We start from the raw sequence: 24,793 nt of genomic DNA, 5'->3' as shown, positions 1-24,793 counted from the left end.
TCCACCCACCACTAAATGGCTGAGGCTGGGCACCAGTTTCCTGCTGGCTTCAGAATGGGAAGCACTTCTCTGTCTGAACACTGTTTAAATATTAAACACTTCTTAGTGTTAACTCACTATTGATGCATCATAAGACCTGCAGGGGCTTTCTTCCATGCTGGGAATGGCAAATGTCACTCTTCTTCAAGATGACAGCCACCATTAGAGAGCTGAGAGAAGTTTGCAAAGCTAGTTCGGTTAGAACACTGTGCTAAATGGTTGTACCTCTCTTTGGAGTCCTCACAGGTTTCTCCAGCACCCCCAAGAAGAGAGCACCTAATAAGACGATTCTGCTGCCCTCCAGTAAACAAGCACTGACTTTGTTTGATAGGGCACTGTCATGAGGAAATACGATTTCACTGAAAGGAAGTTCATGCACTGATTAAAAGTGGCTTTGCGCTTTATTGGGGGAAGCAGAACTGTAGAAAAAAAACTAGTTAGCACTAGGACAACAGACCTAATATATTCATATGTATCCTCTAATCTTCCTACAACCCCCCTCCAATCTTCAGGCAAACAATAATTTTGCCTGTGTGGCTTTTAAAAGCTTTGTTTAGCTTTTTCCTGGGGAGAGAATTCAATAACTCCTGAGCAACATTTATTAAAATGTTAAAGGGGAAGAAAACTCTTTGACTTTGTGTTTGGGTTCTAAGGCTAACCCTAAGTTATAATGAAAGAGGCATTGGAATGAAGCTAATTACAACAGAGTTAGTTAGTATAGTTACTGTAATAGCTTCTTATGGGGAAGGGGCTTCTCCCTGGACTAATCTGTTTTGCTGGAGGTAATAACCAGAAATTATAAGATTTAACTGATACTTCTGCATTGTTGGGAAGAATAATATGCAGTGAGGGCATTGTTCTTTAAAAACACACACTTGCACTACTTCTTCTTCTTCTTCTTCTTCTTCTTCTTCTTCTTCTGGGGACCTGTTCTTAGTAACTGAAATGGACAAAGAATCCTAGTTGCTGAAGCTGTGAGTGGGCAGAGCTAGACTTGTTAACCTTGGAAATGCCTGAAAACGTAAGATTCTGACCAAGTGCCAGAAGGTCCAGACATATAATGCAGAGACATTTCTGCTTGCCCCACTGCACTTAGTAGACCACCTAGTTGTTCTGTACAACATGTTGAGGAGCACAGCAGCTGTGCGGCAGTGTATGCCCCACCTGGCATTGAGAGCCATACCGAAAGCAGGGAAGCACTTGTCCCCTTGTGTGGTTGGCTGTGAAAGGAAACCATTTTAGTTTAATAGGACTTTGCCCCCATGGAGCACTGGGACAGGCAACTCTGTTTGAAATGGCTGTAATGAGCTCCCAACCTGTACCCTATGAGCGATTGCTACTGATCCTATTCCTTTGTCACAAAGAATGATTGACTAGACTGCTAGCGCAGTTCAGTAGCTGGGCAAATGGGGTCATGTGCAGAAAGTCTCAATGGAGGGAGTTTTGTCATCCCAATATACTGAGTGTATAGTCAAGCAAGCCATCACTCCAGTGTCAGGGCTACATAGCTCACAGATGTTACTGCTTAGTATCCTTCAGGCTTTCAAGTGAAAGAGAGTGTACATTTTGGGATAGTATTACCAAGCTAACACAGCTATTCGTTATATAAAGTTGAAATGCTCTTTCCTCTTTTTACAAAGGCATAGAATTCCCTTGCAAAAGCCACTTTCAGGTTTTAAATCCTGAACCACCCCACAACGTCCTGACCGAAGAATATTAATTTAAATAGTCCAGCTTAAACAGCTGACATTCACCCCCAGCACAGGGACTGTGCATTCCTTTATCTGTACACAGCCAGATACATTGTGTTCAAAACAGTCAACAGGAGCCCATTTTTACCCATGTGTCTCCACATATACCAGGAGCAGGTGGGGCAGGGGATGACAAAGGAGTAGATTTGTTTCAACTAGTAGCTGCTAGGGACGATTTAGTGAGATCAGTCTTAGGCTCTGAGTGAGGTTTTTTCCCCTCTAGATAACTCTAGAGTAGGCCAAATTCTGGTCCGTTACAGTGACGTAAATCCAATTAATTCCAGTGGTTCACTAACTCCAGTGGAGTTTTTCTACATTTCCAGTGGGTGTGGCCAAGCAGGATTTAACCCAGCATTTACCTCTTATATTTCTGAAAACAAGACACTCTGGCACACAAAGCAGAATGAGAATGCAGAGAGAAAAAGAACTAGATAAGTTCATGGAAGCTAGGTCCATCAATGGCTATTAGCCAGGATGGGTACGGAATGGTGTCCCTAGCCTTTGTTTGTCAGAGGGTGGAGATGGATGGCAGGAGAGAGATCACTTGATCATTGCCTGTTAGGTTCACTCCCTTGGGGCCTCTGGCATTGGCCACTGTCTGAAGACAGGACACTGGGCGAGATGGATCTTGGTCTGACCCAGTATGGACATTTCTAATTTTCTTAATGTCTTTAGACAACAATGGCAGCAGCTACTTCCTCTGACTCTCCCTGCAAAGTCTGGCTTGCCCTTGTCTAGGCTTAGTGGTTGGCACAGGTACAGCTACTCTGCCTGGGGATCATAGAGTGCAGGCAAAGCCTGAGGGAATCTCAGTTGTCTGCTTTTAGGGGATGAAAAAACATTCAGGGACAAGACCTTCCAACAACCTTGTTTCCGCCAGGACTGAGTCCTCCTCTGAGAGTGCGCTAGGAGGCAGCTGGGGGAGTGGACTTGGAAGGAATAGCCAGCAGTGTGAATGAGGCTTCATCTGTAGCACTCTCAGAAGTGACATGTGCTGGCTCTGCCTTGGGGAGAGAGGACCCCAGGAGAATGAGTAACCCACATGCCAGCTTCCCTGTACTAAAACAAATGGCCTGTTTCTTTCTTTGACGGCTGGAGCTACATAAAATAAACTTTGTATGACTCCAGCCCTGCCATCTGGAGCCCAAGCATTCCGAGCCGAGGAACAGCACCTGAAAGAGGGCAGCTTTCACGTTCCCATTCAAGTCTCTGATCAACAATGTATAATTAGCTTGGAACAACTGTCCCTTTCAATATTCATTGGCCACTTTATGGAGCATTGTGCCCCCCGTGGGGGGGATTGGGGCTTTCGCAAACTGACAGTGAAGCATCCTTGCTTCACCCAGAAAGGACAACTGTTGTGTTTATCTGTAGTTCAGCAGTTGTTCCCGGAAGTAGCCAGAGTTTAAGCCCATCTCCAGGATGTTCTCCTGCGAAATGTAGATTTCAGAAGCACACCAGTGTCTTGGTGCAAACAATGAATGGGATCTTGCCAAACGAGAGACTGAGAAATTGTACTGCAGGGTTTAGAGTTGACAATGAAAGAATGCTTAGCAGCCTGCCACTGCTTTGCTGCAGTAAAGAGACGGTGTTTGGAAATAGTGTCATTAGTGGAAAATCACCCCTAAAGTTCTGGTTGATAGCTCTGTCCCACACTGCAGGCACTTTCAGTCAAAACTCCACCAGAGCATTCCACTCTTTTAAACTAGCGGACGTTGCAGATTGTTCTGACTTGCCCGTGCGTGTTGGGTAAAGCCTTCAAAACAAGTTGTTTATTTCTCGTTGCAATCGGGATTTAGGAATTACTTGTAATGGGAGTTGCACATACATTTTTTTCTTTATTCTCTTTCCACTCCCACCCTGTGTCCTGGATGCTGTACATCCAAGGACTGTTTAATTTCCTCTTGTACAGGTCTGAGCCCATTATCAGTGCTTTTAAGATTGCATTGTGTGAGCGGCACAAACAGGGCCTTTGTACTGATGCCTGTTCCATGTGATGCCTTTTGATAGTGCTTCTAGTTCTGTCCAGTTAGAAGCTGGTTTTCTAGCTCTAGTTGTGGGGGGTGGGGAGGAAGATGCAATGAGGAAAATGCTTGAATGTAGCTTGAGGGATTTTACAGAGACGTTTTGCTTTTTGAAATGGATAACTATTTGTAAACGCTTTGGAAAGAGCTGGAAGTAACTGTACTTGACAGGTCTATAATTAAAACTTATTCTCTTTCAACTTTGAGATGAAATGTCAGCAGCAAAATACTTCAGAATTTCATCATAACAGTGAATGATTCCTGAAAGGTATACTTGTCTCTCTGTTGTAGCTATGTGTTGAACAAAATGTGTTAGAACTAGGGGTGTCGTGCGATTAATCAGTAATAGAATACCATTTATTTAAACATTCTTGGATGTTTTCCACATTTTCAAATATGTTGATTTCAGTTTCAACACAGAATATGAAGTGTACAGTGCTCACTTTATATTTGTTATAAATATTTGCACTGTAAAAATAAAAGAAAAGGTATTTTTCAGTTCACCTAATACAAGTACTGTAGTGCAATCTCTTTATCATGAAAGTTGAACTTAAAAATGTAGAATTATGCACAAAAAATGTTTTATTTTTGAATGCAATGTCAAACTTTAGAGCTTACAAGTCCACTCAGTCCTACTTCTTGTTCAGCCAATCGCTCAAACAAACAAGTTTGTTTACGTGTGCAGGCGACATTGCTGCCCGCTTCTTCTTTACAATGTCAGCTGAAAGTGAAAACAGACGTTCACATGGCACTGTTGTAGCCAATGCTGCAAGGTATTTACGTGCCAGATGCGCTAAAGGTTCATATGTCCCTTCATGCTTCAACCACCATTCCAGAGGACATGCATCCATGCTGACGGTGGGTTCTGCTCAATAACGATCCGAAGCAGTGCAGACCAACGCATGTTCATTTTCATCATCTGAGTCAGATGCCACCAGCAGAAGGTTGATTTTCTTTTTGGGTGGTTCGGGTTCTGTAGTTTCTTTATCGGAGTGTTGCTCTTTTAAGACTTCTGAAAGCATGCTCCACACCTCGTCCCTCTCAGATTTTGGAAGGCACTTAAGGTTCTTAAACCTTGGGCCGAGTGCTGTAGCTATCTTTAGAAATCTCACATTGGTACCTTCTTTGCATTTTGTCAAATCTGCAGTGAAAGTGTTCTTAAAGGGAACAACATGCTGGGTCATCATCCGAGACTGCTATAACATGAAATATATGGCAGAATGTGGATAAAACCCAGAGCAGGAGACATACAATTCTCCCCCAAGGAGTTCAGTCACAAATATAATTAACGTATTATTTTTTTAACGAGCATCATCAGCATGGAAGTATGCCCTCCGAAATTGTGGCCAAAGCATGAAGGGGCATACAAATGTTTAGCATATGTGTCATGTAAATACCTTGCAGTTCTGGCTACAAAAGTGCCATGTGCCTATTCTCACTTTCAGGTGACCATTATCTCCCATAAATGTAAACAAACTTGTTTATCTTACTGATTGGCTGAACAAGAAGTAGGACTGAGTGGACTTGTAGCTCTAAAGTTTTACATTGTTTTGTTTTTGAGTGCAGTTTTGTAACAAAATCTACATTTGTAAGGTGCACTTTCATGATAGAGATTGCACTACGGTACTTGTATGAGGTGAATTGAAAAATACTATTTTATTTTTACAGTGCAAATATTTATAATATAAAGTTGAGCACTGTACACTTTGTATTCTTTGTAATTGAAATATATTAAAATATAGAAAAACATGCAAAATATTTAATAAATTTCAATTGGTATTCTATTGTTTAACACTGCGATTAATTGCAATTAATTTTTGAGTTAATCACTTGCTTTAACTGCAATTAATCGACAGCCCTAGTTAGAACATGTACAAGGTGTAGGGGTGTGTAAGATGTGCTCAAGTTATTCCAGTCCTATGGAGAGGTCAGTGATTCAGTCAAAGATGGTGTGTTGTTACAATAATGAAACAGCTGCATTGCTTTGTAGACACTAGGATAACATAACTTATAAAAATGAACGGTTGTGGTCTGTCTGCAGGCACACCAGCTGTGCCTTCCTTTTTACTTGCCTTGGTCCTCTTTAGAAAAAGTAGCAAAGTTTTATGTCACCTAAATGAAGCAAGGAAATCCATCAGTCTGAAAACCAATAAGGTATATGCACATCCAGGAGTGAATGAATGTTGTGAACAAGATGTGCATGGCCTCAGTTAAGGGCTGAGAACTAAAGTGACAGGCTGCATTGAAGGCTGTTGAATCTTTCCACCTGTTACACCTCCAAGGGCAAGAAGGCCTGGCAGCAAGTGACTGATAAACACTAGCGATTCTGGCATAGAAGAGGAAGCGAGTGGCTGTGCACATCACCCATTTCCCCCCTCACAAGCCAGTCTGGGGCTCTGCGTCTTTGCCCCTGCACTAATAGTCATTGGGCAGATCTGGTTTTATGTGATAGCTAGGGCAGCCATGGAATCTCTCGGCATCTGGCAGAGTAACGAGGGCAGTACCTGTTCAGCTGTGGGTCCCCAGTCACACATCCTTGGCCTTTCCTCTGGTGCGTAACTTGTCTTTTAGCCAAGCAATACACTGTGTGACCTGTGTGTTCTTTCCCTTCAGTACGCGTGGAAAGAGCTGGAGGAGGAAGGAAAGAAACGCTACGAAGAGCAAAAACTGGAACGACTGGTAACTAAACAGAGAAATGGAGACCTCATCTTCCCTGTTTTCAACCCAGGTAATGCAGGCAGCCAGAGAGCTGATTTCTTAAGAAATCAGCTTGCAAAATTCTTCACACTCTCCTTATCTCAGGCTTCCAAACTAGTAGGATAAGACTGAATATTAACTTGGTAGAGTAAGGTCTTCACTGCACCAAAACACGAGTTCTCCACCTTGTCTGTCCCGTGACTCCAGGTTGTAACTGAAAAAGGTTTTGGGCCCCATTCCTGTTTGCCTAAAAGAAAAGAGGGTGACTGAAACCCTCAAAACTTGTTTGCAGACTCCAGGATGAGAGCCCGAGAGTCGGTCTGAGGCCTCCATCTCTGTGGGGCAGTTAACTTAGGACTCTGGGGAAGAAACTGAAAAAACTGTTCTGTAAGTTCTTATAACATGCTGACTTTGGGCTGTGGTGGAGACCTGTACTTTACTAATAGGGAGCCAAGTTTCCTCTGAATTTTCAGCCTTGTTTTGTTACCCTCATACTGCTTAGAACATGTTGACACACTACCTGGGTATATTACCAATAACTAATTCTTTATATAGCGCTTTTCATCCATTGATCTCCGTCCTTTACAAAGGAGGTAAGGATCAGATCTGCCATCTTACAGATGGAGAAACTGAGGCACGGAAGTGAAGTGTCTTGCCCAAGGTCACCCAGCTGACCAGTGGTAGAGCCAGGGATAGAGTCAAATTCTGTTGCTCTATCCACTAGACAACACTGTCTGCCCTCTTCAGACTGTGGGGCATCCAGTTCGGAGGGTGTGGAACGAAGTAGAGTTTTAAAGGCTAGTCGGATACCTCTTCATACACACAAGATTAATGGAACGCCTCAACCCACCTTTCCGTTTCCCCTCACTTCATCCTCTGGCCCTGGTAGAAGGGCTTGGGAGGAACTTCTTCCATGACTTACTGGTAGAGGAAAATAGTTCTTAGGGTTAATATTGGCATGTTGGTTCTTCATAATTTTTTTTTTCCCCCCCATGCAAGATCCTGCTCAAACTGCAGGTGGCACCTGTCTTCCCAGTCCGTAAACCCAGGAGTTGTAGAACACTTTCCCTGGACGTACCACTGCTCCATATTCCTTCTCGTTAACTTGTGATTCCCCGCAGGTGATGTGTGCTCTAGGAATGCCTGCAAATAGACAGGCTCCTGTTCTAGGCTACAGGAGAGGCAGCCCTGCAATTCGTTCTCTTCCTGTTTCTGCAAGACTGGCATTGTAACAGCCTGTGTTCAGCTCCCACCCTGACGTGTTCATCACACCTCGTGGCTGCCCGCTCCACTCAGATGTATGTGTAGCTGTGCCAGACACACTGGCCTCTTCCATCCCGGGCCCCAGACGTTCCCATCAGTACCTGACCGTCAGGATGACTAGTTCTATTCCTGGCATACCCTGACCTTTTAAGGATGGTTCCCTGCTCATCCCTGACCATCACCCCTGCTTTTTAAAGGCTGTTCAGACCAGGATGTGGTGGTCTTTCCCTGGAGATTGTCAAGATAAGGTATTGCCAACCTCAAGAGATCAAAGCTCATGACTCAGGCTATCAATCATGATTGGCCCCAAAAAATCATAGACTAACAAACATGAGTATTTTTTAAATTGTCTTGACTTTTTAACTCCCCTCTATTCCTCTGCCAATGTGTGAGAGAGAATTTCAGGTTGAAAAGTCAACCTTTAATGTGCACAAAAATGCATACCTCTCCCTGGCTGCTCAGATGAAGACTTCACTTACCCCTTCCTGACCCCTGAGGTAGGAGAAGCTGACATCCATCTGACATTCCTGTCTTCACCTCGCAGCAACATTTCTCTACCTCCTGCTGCCCCAGGGCCCTCTCTGATCTAGTGCCATGCAGGCAGGGCAGATCTGTCCCCTCCCCAAGGCTCTCATACAGAGTTCTGCTTCTGTGCCCATCCCTGAAAATTGTGGGATCTGAGGATCTTCTTGCGTCACGGTGACTGTGCCTGCTGCAGGGGCCAAAATCCCGTGATTTGCAATCTGTTCCTGAGAGTTGGAAACACTGTCTCTTCCCCTGGCTGTTCGGAGGGGAGTCTCCTTCCCACCACTACCCCCAAGATGTGGGAGCTGCCATCCCATCACTGTTCTCTGCACCCCCCTCAGCTTCCACCACTGCCCACCATGTCCTCTGCTCCCTCTCATTCATCTTTCAGTGTCACTGCTGCTCCTCCGTCTGTCCTGTTCCGCTGCCTGACCTGTACAGTGGCAGCCATTTTGCGTGTGGCCAGGGCTTCCATGTCATTGAAAACAGTGGAAGGTGGCAGCCAGCCATCTTGCTGGCTTCAGCCCCAGTCATGTTAATGGGAGATGGTGGCCGTTTTGAATATTGGTGAGTTGGAAAATTTGTGAGTTGGGCCTGTCATCATGGTTTTCATAAGACAGGTGGTAAAAAACACCCCAAAATTGCTAGTCATAAAATCGTGAGAATTGCAATACCTAGAGCTTGGTTTCAGTAGAAAAACGTTCATTTCTGTCATCTGAATCTGTGTGTTGGGCGTTACGTTAGCATGGTTGAACGGCCTCACTCACTCACGCATCTTACTCATCTGTTGCTGGAGAATCTGGTTTCCCTCTGCGTGCACTTGCTGAAGAAACCCATCTTATGCCACTTAACATAACTCCTGGACTCGGCTAGCCAGTGTTGGAGATCCTTTCAGTGTGTAGCTATGAGATCGAATGCTCTTGGCTGGAGTTGTCAAGGTGTGTCTGGAGATCATCAAAGAGCATCTGGAATTCTCCTGGCATTCCATGAGGGACATTCTTATACTGGCTGCCCCTTCGTCTCAAAAATTCTGACTCGCTAGCCGGCTTTGGGTTCCATGTCTGATTTCTCACTGCCCAGGTGACGTCTCATGCAATTCTAAAAGGCTCCCCCCATGCTGTGTCCTTATTGCGTGCTTTATAAGAGCTGCTTGTTTCCTCCTCACTCCTACAAAGTGCCGCTTCCCAGGTGAGAGAGCTCACTTTAAGGAAGCCATTATCCTCCTGGAATTCTTGCCTCCATTATTGCCAACAGGAGAATTTTCTATCGACTTATGCCTTCTGTAATCAGAAACCCAGATCTCTCCATGCACTTGGATAGGAGTGTGTCTGCCCATCACTGTAAAAGGGCAGTGATTTCCAGTCTCCCAGACGACTAGTCTCCAGGTGGGAAAACTAATAATGGACTAAACTAGGTTACTTACCTGTAGCCTGAGGCCTCCTGAGTTTGCCCCTTCAGAGACCGCCCCTCCATCTGCCTTGCTTGTCTTCAGGGAGCAGTTGGGTTTGACACTGGAAGTTCGGAGCACTGAGGAGCTGAGCTGCTGCGCTCGGCTATTTATAGCCCTCACGTGGCATAGCATGTGCAATCCAAGAGTGTGCATCTGTGGATTAGAAAAGACAATTCTGGCTTTGTTCAAGTGTCTCTGGCTGCAAGTCTGTACTCTAAAATAACGTTGTGAGATCTGAAATATAATTTGAGAAGCTGCTAGAGCATGTGACTTGTAAACTTGTAAGTCCCTTTCTGAGGTGGCGTTATGAAAGAGATGACATGCAGACTGTTTTTCCCATTTTGAATAGAGGCTCTTTCTCTACAGCTTAATTTTAACTACCTTTAAAATTTGAGACCAGTACACGGTTTCAGGCATTTGGACAATTGTTGCCTAGCAACAAATCACAAGGGGCAACTGCGTTCCTTTGGTCTCGTTCCAGAGCCCGATAGGTTTTATAAACAGTTTCCCTTGCTACGCCACATGTCTATACCCAGGTGAAGATGAAATGGCTTGTTAATTTTTACAGCAGTGACAAACTTTCCTCATTAAAGATCAGGAAAACTTAACTTTTTAATAAGTGTGAACGTTAGCAACACATCTGGCTGCATGCACAGCTGCTCTGAAAGCCTGAATACTTACAATATCTGCCAGTGCTCGGAGGTGAAGGGGGAGCTGGCATGCCCAGGCTTTGTACTCCCCGTCCCCGCAACTACTGTCCCAAATGGCAGCAGTGGGAAATGCAAGTTGGACAGCCACACATTCAGACACTGGTATCAACGCCTGTCTCAAAAAGTGTCTGAGGTGAGGACCTGGGTAGATCAGGGGATTCACAGTGATATAGGAGCTGTTCCTTGGCTTTTTAGCCACCGGTTCAAATCTGGCCCCCATTGGCAGTGGTGGAAAGCCATTAACTATCATTTGGCTTCCTGTGTGAAATTGGACAAGTGTCTACGTTCGACATCACCGTCACAATAGACACTGATGGAAATCCCTGAGTTGAAACAGATCTAGAACTGAATGGGCATGAAGACTGACTTGACTTCCTACTCATGGGCATTTCCTCCACATTGGGCTGGCATGGAGAAGTCTGCCCGTCTGCTGGGCAGTAACTGTTGTGTGGATAGACTTCATTCTTTGGGGCTCCCAATAAAGTGTCTGTTACCAACACTGAATTCCTTTACTGTTCGAGCCCATGAAGATAGAATTCTGTAACTTCACAATGCACGGGGACTCTACAGACCTGCAGTTCTAGCACACATGGGGGGGGGGGGGGGCTGTTCTCCGTTATCTGTTTGCTAAAAGAGGGTACCAAGATAATGAAAGCTGCTTATATACCTTTTTTCTTTGCTCTCCTTGCCTCACAGATAGACAGAATAAAGGTAAGGCTATTTCAGTTAATTGACACTGTGTTGTGTTGATGTAGCTGGAAAATACACATTAAGGAGAGATTTTTTAAATGCTATTTGTTCTACTGTTACTTGGGTTATTGAGTTGAAGGCCATAATGACAAGCAATTGTCTACCAGATTTACTTTTTTCTAAATATAAGCCAAAGTTAGTACAAACTTCTCACTGAACATAGGCTTTTAAATGCAATTTTCTTTACCATCATATTTGGGCAAAATCTTTCACTTAGACATTTCAATGCACCTGCATATGAAGCACCAGTGATCAGTTCAGATACCAGTTGCACCTGCAGTTACAAGTGGGTACAAAAATAGAAAGTGTTAACACTGGGCTGTAGGCTGAGTCCTTTAGCATATTGGTTTCCCAGCACATTATTTTCAGAATCTTTTTTATGATCTGTGGCACTGAAACAAACACACACTGAATTCAGCGACACCCACGTGCACACACACGCATACACACAATCTCTTGCTCTCTCCCACCAAACTGAGGTTTAGAAATGTTGACGTTGGGTTTGGCGGCTGAAGCCATTTCGCAGGCCTTTGATCCGTTCTGAACTGGAAGACCTTTCCAGAAGCAGTTTGGTGGAACAGCAAGGGCAGTAGAGGTGGGGCTGAGAGCAGGGAGTATCGTGTGAGGCAGCAGGCAGGCAAGAATGGGCTCGATTCAGGGCTGCTTTGGTTAAGATGGCTCCGCTCAGGATGCAATTGTCAAACTGAAATAGGAATAACTTTAAAACTACTGATTTTCAAATGTTCACTTATTGTGAAGATCTAGATTAAAAATAAAGCCAAGTTTGTAGCTTAAGAAAGATGTTTAGTTTGACCACAGCTAACCTTTGTGTGTCAAATGGCCTTCCCTCTTTTCAAAGACTTGCTGACTTTAAATGTACATCACAATTTTTAATAAGGTAGCACAAAGTTTTTGTCCTGTATAAGGTGAGCTAAAAGTCTGCTTCAGCCTCTTAATGGCATTCTTGTACGTCATTCGGAATTCTGATGATTAGAGTCTGAATCCTTTATGTAGTAGGTCTGACCTCTGTTTTTTCTTTCCATAGAGCCGTACACTGTAGGCTATAGCCAGTCCAGCCTGATCCATCTGGTGGGCCCATCAGACTGCACTCTCCATGGATTTGTACATGGAGGTGAGTAGCTCTGGTTTTACCATGGTTGCATAAGTGTGTGATGTGTAACTTTAGAACTCAACCGCCAGGCTATTGTTCAGCAAGAACTAAATTACAATAAATTTAAAGGCTCTTAATACCCAGCATAATGAAATCACGCTCTGACATCGGGTCCGTTTACACAGCCCGTGGCAGTGCGCTCCCAGCCTGGGTCAGCAGCCTTGGGTTGGCAGGTGTCACGGAGTCCCCAGGCGATGCTCTGGAACTGCTCCCCACAAAGCCAGTCAGGACTTTGGGGAGCCTCCTCTCCCTCGGAGCAGTCCGTCTTCAGGGCAAGAAGCTCACACGGCTTCACCTCCTGGGTCTCTCCTGGGAGCATTCAGCATATACCCCTCCGTGCGCTTCCCGCAGCGAGTCCGCCCAGGCGGGGTCCTGGGGAAGCCAAAGGGTTCTGCACCCCCCACTTCGCAGTCAGACGTGACTCTCAGCCAGCCAGTAAAACAGAGGTTTATTAGACGACAGGAACACAGTCTAAAACAGAGCTTGTAGGTCCAGCGAACGGGACCCCTCCACCGGGTCCATTCTGGGGCCCAGCGAGGCAGACCCCCGTCTGCCCTCCCTTCCAGTCCCCAGCTAGCTCCAAACTCCCCTCCAGCCCCTCCTTCTCTGGGCTTTGTCTCTTTCCCAGGCCAGGAGGTCACCTGATCCCTTTGTCTCCAACACCTTCAGTTGGCGCCTTTGCAGAGGAGGGGCCCAGGCCATCAGTTGCTAGAAGACAGAGTGTCGGGCATTTATGTACACTGGCCCTTTGCTCTGCAGCAACCATACACCCTTATCCCACCACCTAGATACTTAAGAACTGCATAGGGGAAACTGAGGAAAACATTAAGAACAGTCCCACTTCGTCACAGCAGGACTTGCGCTAGCGCTCTAAAAAAACAGCTGAAAATGGGGCTTTGAAGCTGTGGCCTGAGCTGCAGCTCGAGCTCTGAAGCTAGCCCTGTCCCTAGGCTTCTGAGCCCAAGCTGCGGCCCCAGCCACAGCTTCAGAGTGTGGTCTGCACAGCTATTTTTAGACTGCTAGTGCGAGCCCTGCCAACCCAAGTCTGTCAACCCAGGCTGGGAGGCTCATTACCGTGGGTGGTGTAAACGGACCCTTGGGGGCTCTTACAGAAGAACAGAAGTGGGAAAATATAATTTTTTTTTATTCGTAGTGTGGTAGCACCTAGGAGCCCCTGTTGTGGCCCAGGCACTCATGCGAGGCACTGTGTGAAGATCCGAAGTGAGTCTGTGAGAACAGACTAGATTAGGCCGTGCTGAGAATTGTTTGAGATCCTATGAGCACTTCTCAGAGAGACGTGTCTAAATTCCCATCTACATTGGTGTGTGATACCAGCTCTGCAAGTGCTGCCCAAGGAGAGAGTATTGCATAGCCACGGTGGTGCATCAATTCTAAACACACATGCTCAGATTGTTACGTTATTAAATAGATTTTTGTGGTATGTACTTCTATAGGAATTGGATTAGTTAATGCTTGTACTGTAAAGTACTTTATTTGTATTGAAGAAACTGTTTTTCCAGCTCTGATTTTCCTAGTACTTCAGTTTTAGTGACTTCAACTGCAATAAAATTCCCTAACTGGTGACCCTGTTGCTTTGGACGCTGTTGCATGACACTTTCTCCTTACCTTACCCCCTCGTGTGTCTTGATCTCTGGAATTCGGCTCACTTCAAAAAGTAGTTTTATAATGCCATTTCCATGCAAAAATGACTGCAACTTTAATGTTCCAATGTGTGAAACTTATTCACTAATATGGAGTTTGATATCTGCATGAGCCACTACTGTTGGTATTCTGGAAGGATCAATAACAGTCAAGTGCCTGTTAACTTGCATTCAGACTAGGAAGGAATGTTTAGATGCTAAATTACTTTCAACTTTCTACAAATTGCAACACTTTTGTCAATTTATGCAAAGAAGTCTTTACTGACATATGCTCACTCTTCAACTGGTATTTGGGATCTGTTTAGCAGCAGCTTCACAATACACCATTTACTTGTTTTAGTGTGTTGTGTATACGATTGATTCATAAGCTGTGCCTAATAACACCAAGCAGTTATCTACTATAGTAGAGAACAGAGCATGCCGTGGGGCAGTATTGAGACTGGATGAACGGAGTAATGGTCTCAAGATAATGGAGTGGTGCAATTTTCTCATTTACTTACAAAGGAATCTGAAACTAAATAAATCAAACACTCCAGTGAAGCAGTAATTCAATAAATGCTTTCTTTGCAGAGCCATTAAATGGCCATGCCCCTTTATCTACATGGAAGGAGTGTAGAGTTGCTCCTTGTGAAGTGTTAAAGTGCATGGGAATATTCAGCTAGCTTCTTTGTTTGCTAAAATGTCATGTTATGCAAATGAAATGTCTTCATTACCTCACGCCAATTTGGGGAACCAGGTGTGTTCCTCCTGTTGCAGACACTGGAACCAGTCTTAGAGATTTGGGGCATAGCCACATTGAAGAAATGGAGAAGCCCTTAGCCTCACTTATTGTCGACCTTCCTACTACATTTTCATGTGCTCTTAAGTTAGTCAGGCATCCAGAGAGTAGCTTTAGCTGTGTATATTGAGGTTAGAGCAGCAGTTCTCAAACTGTGGGTCAGGACCCCAAAGTGGGTCATGCCCCTATTTTAATGGGGTCGCCAGGACTGGCTAAGAGCTGCTGGGGCCCAGAGCCGAAGCCTGAGCCCCCTCTGCCTTGGGGTGAAGCCTTTGGGCTTTGACACCCCCCCCACCTGGGGTGGTGGGCCTCAGGCTTTGGTCCCCCCCTTCTGGGGTCAGGTAGTAATTTTTGTTGTCAGAAGGGGGTCATGATACGATAACTTTTGAGAACCCCTGGGTTAGAGTGATCACAAAAATAACCCAAACAGTAATAGGGTTCTACATGTCATAACTTAGCCAAGTCAAAATTACTTGTACTGCCCCCTGAGAATTGCAATCTCCCTGCCACGTGTCATCTTCCAAATACCCCGGCAGTGTCTGTACAGCTCTTAAACAGAGTGTCAAATTTTTTATGAGCAAGGTTTTTTAGCCCTCAAACTTAGTCAAATCCTGTCTAATCAAACTTTCCAAAAAAAATTTCTGGGCAGGTGACAGAAAATGGGAGTTAGATTGTTTCCAGTTTATCATAACAAAATAGCGGCTTTTATTTCACCCTGTCTTAGCACAGGATCAAGCCACTGTTCTGGTTATGTTTATTGTCTACTACATGTCAAATAATTGTTTGTTAATGTTGCTCACTAAGAATCTCATTTTCAGTCAGGGTTTGTCTAAAGTTACTGCAAGATGAAAGAAGCTGGTCCTTTGACTTGATTAGTCTGTCCATTTAAGAATAGTTTTCCTTTGTTAGATTACGCTAAAATTGGGGAAACAAAGGCTTAGGCAAATGAGATCCGCCCTCAGTGTCATCAGCAATGCCTGTCCGTTGGCAATCTCTGCATATTAATTTATAAGGGTTCTGGCTTCTGGCAATGGAAGTATACATTGAGGGGGAAACAGTCTGGTGCCTTTGGCTAACAAAAGCTCTGCACAGTCATGTCTTAACCAGACTTAGTATTGTCAATGTTGTAGATCTAAAATGTAAATGCCATCTGTATAGATGGAACTCAAAGGTGAAGTGACTAACATCCGGCTCTAGAATACGGCAGAAACCTGCAGCCAGCCATACCTCCACATTAAATTGATGTGAATAGTTAAACTTTTGGTTTCTCTCATGTAGAAGAGAATTTGATAGCTGACGGGAATAAATTAGAGCAGAGTTTAGTTTTTAAATTGAGAGGTGTGCCCTTAAGTACTGATCACATAAGAGCAAATCAAATCTGGCTTAACATAAAGGAAGGGAGATGTTGGATGAGTTGTAGGAGAAAGCAACACCCTTACTTTTGAGTTAACAAATTTAAGTCCAACCTGCTAGTAAGCAAAACAAACTTGATGGCTCTACTTTCTCCAGTATACAGATGTAATCAGGCCCAATTCATTGCTCTCATGACAAGATCCAGAATGAGCAATCAGAGAATGGAAGTGTTACAGGAGTAAATAACCATTCCATGCAGAATGATGTTGCTGATAGCACATTGTGAAGATGTGCACAGTCTGATTCCAGAACTTGTGGAATGAAAGCCTTCAGTTTCTAGCACCTGCAATTTCAATAGGGTTGTACAGGCAAATGTATCCAGTTTCCTGCTCCTCTTCTAAACAAAAATATAACTGGGATATCATCACCAGAAATCAAGGTATAATTAGCAGCTGTGAGGGTTAAGTGGCATAAAGCAACAGATGCTGCAACAAACACAGCACCATGTTCTATTTAAAACCCCGTGTAAGTCACAGGGTCCTGGAAAAATCCCACCAAAGCTGTGGAGTGATGTCTGCTGTGAAAATGTGATGTTCAGTGTACTGTTTGAACCTTGTTTAAATTCAACCTCTAGCTTTAATCTGTACTTACAAGTTTTTGCCTTAAGAAAATTCATTTGAAACTTTACTGACTCATTCTAATTTGCTTTTGCATTTTCAAATGTCTTCAGCTGCTGCTCTTACTCAATAAATACATCTGAAGTGAAGGCATTTCCCCCAAGCTCATTAAAATGAAGAGTTTTTGAAATGACTTTTCCCTGTTTGTAAGACATTGTAATACGAGCGCTTCCGCTTCCTAACTCTACCTTTGTCTGTCAGACATCTCCATACCCTTCAAATGGAGTGAAAACCAATGCCGTACTTGGTTCTCATTTCTCTTTCGTATGCCACTGTATTAATGTCAGCGCTTGGAAAGGTAAATGATCTTGCTTAAGTCAGTTATAGCATGAAGGGAGACATCATGCAAATTTCCAGCCTTGTTCTACTCAGCCAACATGGATCCTAATCTGAAGCAGGCCTCGCTATTCCGGTCCTGTACCCCTGCCCCCCATGCTGCCGAAGCACTCAGTCCTCACCCGCAGTTTCATTTGCTGACTCATTTCAACCAATGGGTTTGAAGTATGCAAACAAACATGAGGGAATGAGTGGTGACTGGCCGTATTCTTTTCTCCCAGTGCTCCTATGACCAAATGGGAACGATGAAAATCTGTCCGCAAACTCAACAGGCTCTTTCCCATTGATGCCTAGAACATTCCTTGGTACTTGGGAGTTGATCACATACTGGATTCAGAAGTGATCGCATTACAGATAGGCAGCCAGACATGCCATTGAGTTTTGGATCTCACTTCACTTGGTCAACAAGAATTTGGGTCCCACGTAATGTTAATAGGATACTTCCATACAAGGTTGAATTTCTGCTCCCGTCTCTGCCTTGGTGAGCGTGGAGGCTTTGAAATCAAGGGTTTGCTCTGCGCTGTCTGACCAGACTTGGTGTCTTTGTCCATTTTCTGAAATACTGAGCTATGCTGCCCAGCTGCTGGTTGGCTCTGAGGGCTCAAAGGAGTAAACTAAATTCAGAAGAAAGGGAGTAACGTAAAGCAGGCAGTGCTCTTTCCCTCCTCTCATGCTGGTTTCTTCAGTAGAAGGGTTCCTTTGTATGCCTGCTTCTGTAGGGAGGAGTGGGGGCCCTTTATTGCCCTGTTGGGCTGTGAACGCGAAGTCGTGTTTTGAGAATGCATATAAAGCGTTCAGTGAGCAGCTGGGAGCTTGTAACGGAACATTAATGTAATCACTCCTAGAGGAGTAACCCTTCGCTGCGTGATCAGTTGTAGCAGTGGAGAAATGAGCTGTTGCTCTGGCGCTGCGTGCAGGAACGTTGATTTTACTGGGTGCCTTACCTGGTGTTGCCAACTCTTGCAAGGTTGGTTTGTTTGTTTCTGAAGTCAAGAAGGAGCAATCAGAGAATGGAAGTATTACAGGAGTAAATAACCATTCCATGCAGAATGATGTTGCTGGTGGAGCTCAGCTTTCCTTTTAAAATGTCCATTTCTAGCACTCATGGTTATAGAGAAAAGCTTCAAAATGGGATCTGAGTGACGCTGAAAGGTGTAAAACAGAAGGCAAATGAAAACTTCAAATTTATTTTAAAATTCTTTTAAAGCTAATATCGATTTGGGGGAGCCTGCGTCATGACTCCTTTGAAAACTTGGGGATGGCAATATTGCTGGACTGTGGATGACAGAGTTAGTTAGCCACTTGTAAGGTCTGCAGTTGATCGAGTTCATGCTGTGTTAGTCACAGTGGCTAATGCCTGTAACTGTAGGGCTCTCATGGAGTCACTAACATCAAACCGTGATTTCTTCAGCGCAACTGCAGTTGTGTATGTAAAAGTTGAAACAATTAGAGCAGTGATGGTGATTCCATTATTGAGAGAGTTCCTTAATCAAAAAGGAAGAAATATTGTATCTTCCAGCAGGTGAATCGGTACCATTTGTGGTGATAATCAAATGAGTGATTACTATAGTAACGCATCATTGCCAAGCATTCCTCTGCCACCGGGGATTATGTCATTAAAACAGTCTGGGGAAAACAAGCACTTCCTATAAAGTGAATATGCTGGTGTTTAAGGGAAGGCAGGTCAAGGTCCCCCTTTAAAAGCCCTGTTTATCATGTGGCTGCTTGCTTCAGGATCCAACCTAGCTTGGCAACATCCTACTTCTGTCCACCCCCAAAACATTCTATCCCCGCTATTTCAGCTCTGGTTGGTGGAATGGTTTGGGGACAGCCTCATGGCTGTGCAGCACAGGGTCTCCAGTTCTTCTTCAGCCAGTGGTGACTGAGAACTCAATGCCAGCAGCCTGTTCAGTTCGGAGGTTGGAAGAGAAGAATGCATACTGGTTAAGTGACCCTACCTCCCTGGCAGACATGCTGAGCACAGTGGAATGGCTTCATCCACAGGGAGCTTCCTGCACGCTGAGCCCTGTGTGGGTGCGGAGGAAGTGAGGAAAGCAAAGGGGATGCTCCCAGAGAGACGACGTTTTATCACATTACTTCTAATAGGGTAGGCATAGCTCGAAGGCTGCCAGGCTTCTTCGAGTTGATAGCCCTGCACGGTGACTTTCCTGTCGAGTTAAACTTGGGCAGAGTTAGTCTAGTTGCTTTTGGTATTTGTCTCCCAGACTTATTACAGATGTTGATCTCCCGTTCAGGCCTCACATGAGCTGTTGCCTGTGGATAACTTTAGGGTTAATGGGTTGTGTGTATCCAGCAAGGGGGAGAGGGAGCCCTGTAAAGAGCCAAACTTAGGGCCTAATTCTGCCATCCTTGTTCTAGTGAATAATACTCGGCTGTGCATTGTCCCACTTGCCTAGAGTGGGGTTATTCAGGGAGGGTGGGGCCAAATCAGACCTGCGGAGTGGTAGCCCTGAAGAACATTCCAATCAGTAACATTGATGGCAAATTGCACCTTGCTTTGCAAATGCTTTCTCAGCAAACAAGGGTTCTAGCCTGCTGCTCAGGCAGTCCGGATCGCTTGGAAGTCTAGTGGAAGGTTTACATCATTACCAGGAATCAGGGCCACTTTGACTTTTTAGCTGCTTTGCTGGTCTAACTAGAGCCAACCCACTGTAGGCAATCGCTTTCCTTCGGCCAAAGGGGAGGAGTTGCAGATGGACTAGTTGAGTTAAGACTCTCTCATTGCTAGACCCTTGGACTGCGAGAGAAGAGGCAGATTCCTGCCTGTTAATGGTGTTTGGAGCCTGCTCATGAGGAGAAACTGCTGCATAAAGCCCATCTGGCTCCCTACAGACAGGACACGACTCCTCTTTACTCCACCGGCACCTGGAAGAAGCTGGCTGTGAATTCAGAGTGCGAAGGAAATTCCATGTAGATAGGGAGTGGCTGAGACTCTGGCCAGACCACATCAGAGTCCACTTTCTATTAGAAATCAAAGGGAGGAAAGGCTGGCTCCAGCAGGCGAAGCTTCCTTACCAGCGTCAAAAGAGAGCAGGCTGTTGGTGATCAGGGAAAGAGTAAGGCCTGTCGGGTACGAAAAAGCGGCGTCTGCTGACCCTTTCCTTGGTACTCAGTATGATGGATGGTGTGCACTACACAGAGGAAGACCGTCAACGTAGGCATCTATGGAATAAGGGTCAAGACTTATTACGCTGACCTTCCCCAGCCTTGCTGGGGTGGAAGAGGCTGGACAGTAAGGGTTGGGTGTCGATGACTTAAGTCACAACACTTGGCTCTGGAACAGAGCGCTGGAAGTCTGTCTGTGTGCAGCCATTGTTGCCCTGCAAGTGTCAGTGTCTCGTTTTACCCAGAGCTGCTTGCACACAGGCACTGGCTGAGGTTTCTGTGTGTAGCTGTTTCCTAGTAAGTAGCTGTTGTGATTTGAACAAGGGACTTGATGGGCCCTGTGGGGGTGTGATTAATTGGCTTTAGCTGAAGAGTAATGGGATGCTGCATTTCAAGCCCTCTTCTAAATCAGGGTTAATGTGATTTCATTTGTCTGTGACAGGCTAGCAATAATGGCTAACGTGGAAAAGCAGAGAGACATGCACATATGTCTCTTTCAGAGCTAGTCTGTACTAAACTGTTATCTCCCTCTCCAGAGCAATCCTTGTGCTGTGGAAATGAACCCTGCTCTGACTGATCAAGGAGATTAGCTAGATGAGAACCAGAATGTGGGATGGGGGATCTGCTTCTCCCACAACTAGGGCATGTACATTGCTGCTGCTGCTATCAGTAACTGTACACATAACACTGGTGTTTCTGTGGGAAAGAACTTAAATCACTTGGCATGAGAAGTGGAGCGAATTCATAACTGGAACTCCAATATACAGGATGGGATGCAAGCAAACAGCTGTAGCGCTAAGCCATACATCATTATGACACTTCTCTTCATCCTTGCAAGCTACACGGGGAGAGCCTGAAATCAAAAGCCACCTCTGGTGACAGTTGTGATGGTGGCTTTGCACATGGACACCTGTCCAGCACAGTAGACAGACATCCATTATACACTTGCCATGGACCACTGAAGTGGTGGTAGTGAGTCGCAGCCATACAGCCAATTGCTTATTTCAACCATATTTCCTTAATAGTCCTCTTCAGTGGCTGCCTATGCTGAGTTTGGCATTTCTGTCTCATCTGGTGCAGGAGACTCTTCTTGAATAGTGTGGTGTGTGGTCAGTTCTTGAGACACAATATCCTCTGTTTAGCCAGCTAACACTTCATGCATATATATATATATTGTCTCTGAGCCACCTGTTTAAGTAACAAGCTGTATAAGTTCTTGTTGGGCTTTGACTCCTTGTTAGCCATTTTAAGTAAACTCACATAGTGAAAGTCCTTGCAGCTTGAATGTGTCCATTTAATTTCAGAGGTGCTGAGTTCTAGTGCATTTTATGGATGAGTGGGAAGCACTCCTGAAGACACGACTTCCGTATCTCCTGAAAGTAAAAACTACATAATTGTTTCTCTATTCTCCCCAACAGAAAGCTTTCCTGCCCAAAGCTTTGTCAGCACTTGGCAGCTCTTTGGTTCCTAAATCAATATGTTTTTCTCTTTGATTATTTTGGGTTTAAGGAAAATCCAGCAAAGATTTCCCCCCCCCCCCATCTCCCTTAAAAGTAAGTTAACAGGATGCACAGTGAATATCATGCACAGCAAATGGCAGTGACACTGTGCGTAGTGATAGGTAGTATAATATACTTAAAGCAGAATCCGATGGCAAGTCAGAGTTTAGGTTTAGTCCAGCTCTAACCATGGTGGTGATCTGCTACTGAAGAAAGGTAAAATAATCTCCCAAGTGTACCATTGCTGTGGGGGTATCCCACTAACCAGTTACAGACCCGCAGTTTGTTTGAGTTTAAGGAGGCACTTACCAAGATGAAACTAAGCCAATCTAGCAATCCATCTATCCTTGTGGTGGCAGCTCCAGTTGTAAGGAGTGCGAGTGTGTGTGTGTGTGTGTGTGCGCATGCGCGGCTCTATGTATTTTGCCGCCCCAAGCACGGCAGTCAGGCGGCTTTTGGTGGCATGCCTGCGGGAGGTCCGCTGGTAACGCGGATTCGGCATACCCGCCGCCGAATTGCTGGCGAAACCGCGGGACCGGCGGACCTCCCACAGGCATGCCGCCGAAGGCAGCCTGACTGCCGCCCTCACAGCGGCAGGCCGGTCCCCGCGGCTTGTCGCCCCAGGCATGCGCTTGGTGCCTGGAGCTGCCCCGTGTGTGTGTAGGGGAGAGATACCTGGAATAAATTAATCTAGATATTCAGAGTTTGAGTGAAATCCCAGGTCCCACTCTTGCCAAGTGCCAACCCTTGTTTGGTGGGGTGGCCTCTCTGTAGCAGTAGGAATCCTTCAGCTTGCTAACTGCAGGAACAGGCACCACTTAGCCTTTTAGAGAGAAGTGCAGCAAGGCTCCTTATTGTAACAAACATGCTGCAATATTCCCTAGATGCAAGCAGTGAGAATATGCTAGAAAAGACTTCTTGTGAATTAGATATCAAAATATCTATACAAATATCTATCTATATATAACTTTTAAAATATCTCTATATAAAAATAGATAATTACATTTGATAAACTTTTAGCCCCACTTCAGAGGGGCTTATTTAACTTGCCCATTAAAAGCCCAGAAGGCACTTTGGGTGCCTTAAATTAATCTGAAATCATTTTGGTGTGTAATGTTAGAATCAGGGGCAGGTATTCTGGTTTTTAGCGTGCTGTTCCCTACTCTATGGCCTGATCCAAACCCCTTTGACATGAACATGAGTGTTCCTCTTGACTTCAGTGGGCTTTGGATCAGGCTATTAATTAAAAAAACTAAACCCTTCAATCAAAAATGGAATAAAATAAATGAAATACTCCCCTCTACCCAGTCCTACTCTTCAGTTTGATAATGTTTACTGTTAGATAGTTCTCTCTCTCCTTGAAACCTACCCCTGGCGTAATGCCTCCAAATCACTCCCATCTGGCATTTGTTTTGGCAAGTGCTGAGCTGAGACTCCTCCCTCTTCCTCCTCACTAAGCTCTGTTCACTGTTACCTCATTCCCCCCACTTCATTTGTTTGTGTTGTCTTCCTATCTGACACCAAGACTGTACGCTGTCTGTACAGCAGCTGGCAGTATGGAATGTAGGGCCAGGACTGGAATTACCAGGCACTGCTATAACACAAATAATACAGTGACACACTTCCCAATTCATCTATTACCCAACTTTTGATTGGTAAAAGGGGAAGATTTTCTTTGCTGTTGGCAAATTAAGGTTAGGCATTCTTCATGAATTCAGAACACTCCAGCAACTCCAGTAGCTCCTGTTTGAAGAAAAACATGACCTAGTCATACATCAGATGTCTTTGAAAAGTTTTTTTTTTTTTTTAAGGATCTATTTTTAACAATGTTTTCAAAGATAGTCAACATGCTGTCAAAACTTAAGATCCACAGACAGTTAAATGTTACATTCAAAAATATCTGCAGTACCAGATGTTTGGATTCACGTTTAGGCCAAGCACGGCTGCTTTTTTTAAATGTGGGAAAGAAAAAAGTGACACATTTGAGAAATGTAAATCCTACAATTATGTTATCTTTTAAATTGCAAATCTCAGATTATAAATACAGAACATGAAATTACTGTAATTTGCTGAAGTAATGTTCCCCTGGTTGGCAGCATCCATTGTCTGAGCAATAAGAAAACAGCAAGGATTTACAGTCTGAACCTGGAAAGAGGTGTGTACAGAAAGGGAAAGTAGATAAGAGAGTTCCCAAATACAATGTAAAAGGTCAGATCAATACTAACTGCAGTGGACAAAAGTGTAGGTAACATCCAGCCTACACCCCTCAACCTACTGTTACTCTGGCACTGATAGAGGGTGCAGCAGAAGCCAAAGATCCAGAATGAAGATGTGACAAATAGTGAGGGATTGGTTATTTTATAAGAATAAATATTGTCTTTAAGTCTTGGTTTCTTGATGTGGCATTTTCTGCTCTAACTAGGTTTGACAGTTGTAATGGGAGCAGTGGGCCTGGAGAATGTAATTGAATTGGGATGTAAAAGGAGAGCTCTCCCACTTTGGGCAAATTCAGAGAACTTTGAGATGCAAGTAGTTTAGTACCTTTCTGGATTTTGCTTGTATGAAGGGGGAGGCGGGGAATATAATGTTGGGTTTCTGGTTCCATAATCCAAAGTGCAGAGAGATTTTGGGGCAGAAGAATATTGGCGTTGGGAGGAAATCTTTGTCTGATCTATGAGCAGTCCCAGGATAATGTGTGGAATTCATGTGCGGCTTTGTGTAGCTGTACACATCCCCTTCCATCCTTCAGGATCCCAAAGCATTCTACAAATATGCATAACAAAATAGGAAAACAGATTAAAACATCTACAGCTATATACACACTTACAGTTCACACAGCAGTGTGTACAGTAAATTCTGTGCTTCTCTCTGAATCTTGGTCTAGTGCTTAATCAGAGATACTGAGGGTTAAAGCCATGCACAGGGCACAAATACTTCTGCTCCCCACTTTGTCAAAGGTCCCCACAATGCTGTCAGGAACGTG

General features: G+C 44.6%; 1 protein-coding gene across 1 annotated transcript in view; it reads left to right on the top strand.

The window, feature by feature from the left end:
* The window catches only part of ACOT7 (acyl-CoA thioesterase 7), a 97,448-nt gene that overhangs the window by 27,607 nt on the left and 45,048 nt on the right, over positions 1-24,793 (top strand). Inside the window, exons 5-6 of the mRNA XM_065421319.1 lie at positions 6,428-6,542; positions 12,255-12,341. Of these exons, the coding sequence (XP_065277391.1) occupies positions 6,428-6,542; positions 12,255-12,341 (202 nt within the window). The remainder of the gene's footprint in view (positions 1-6,427; positions 6,543-12,254; positions 12,342-24,793) is intronic.

This window comes from Emys orbicularis, chromosome 22, assembly GCF_028017835.1.
Source record: "Emys orbicularis isolate rEmyOrb1 chromosome 22, rEmyOrb1.hap1, whole genome shotgun sequence".
NCBI classification, from domain to species: Eukaryota; Metazoa; Chordata; order Testudines; family Emydidae; genus Emys; species Emys orbicularis.
The sequence above is the reverse complement of the archived record's forward strand: the minus strand, read 5'-3'. Positions and strand labels throughout refer to the sequence as shown.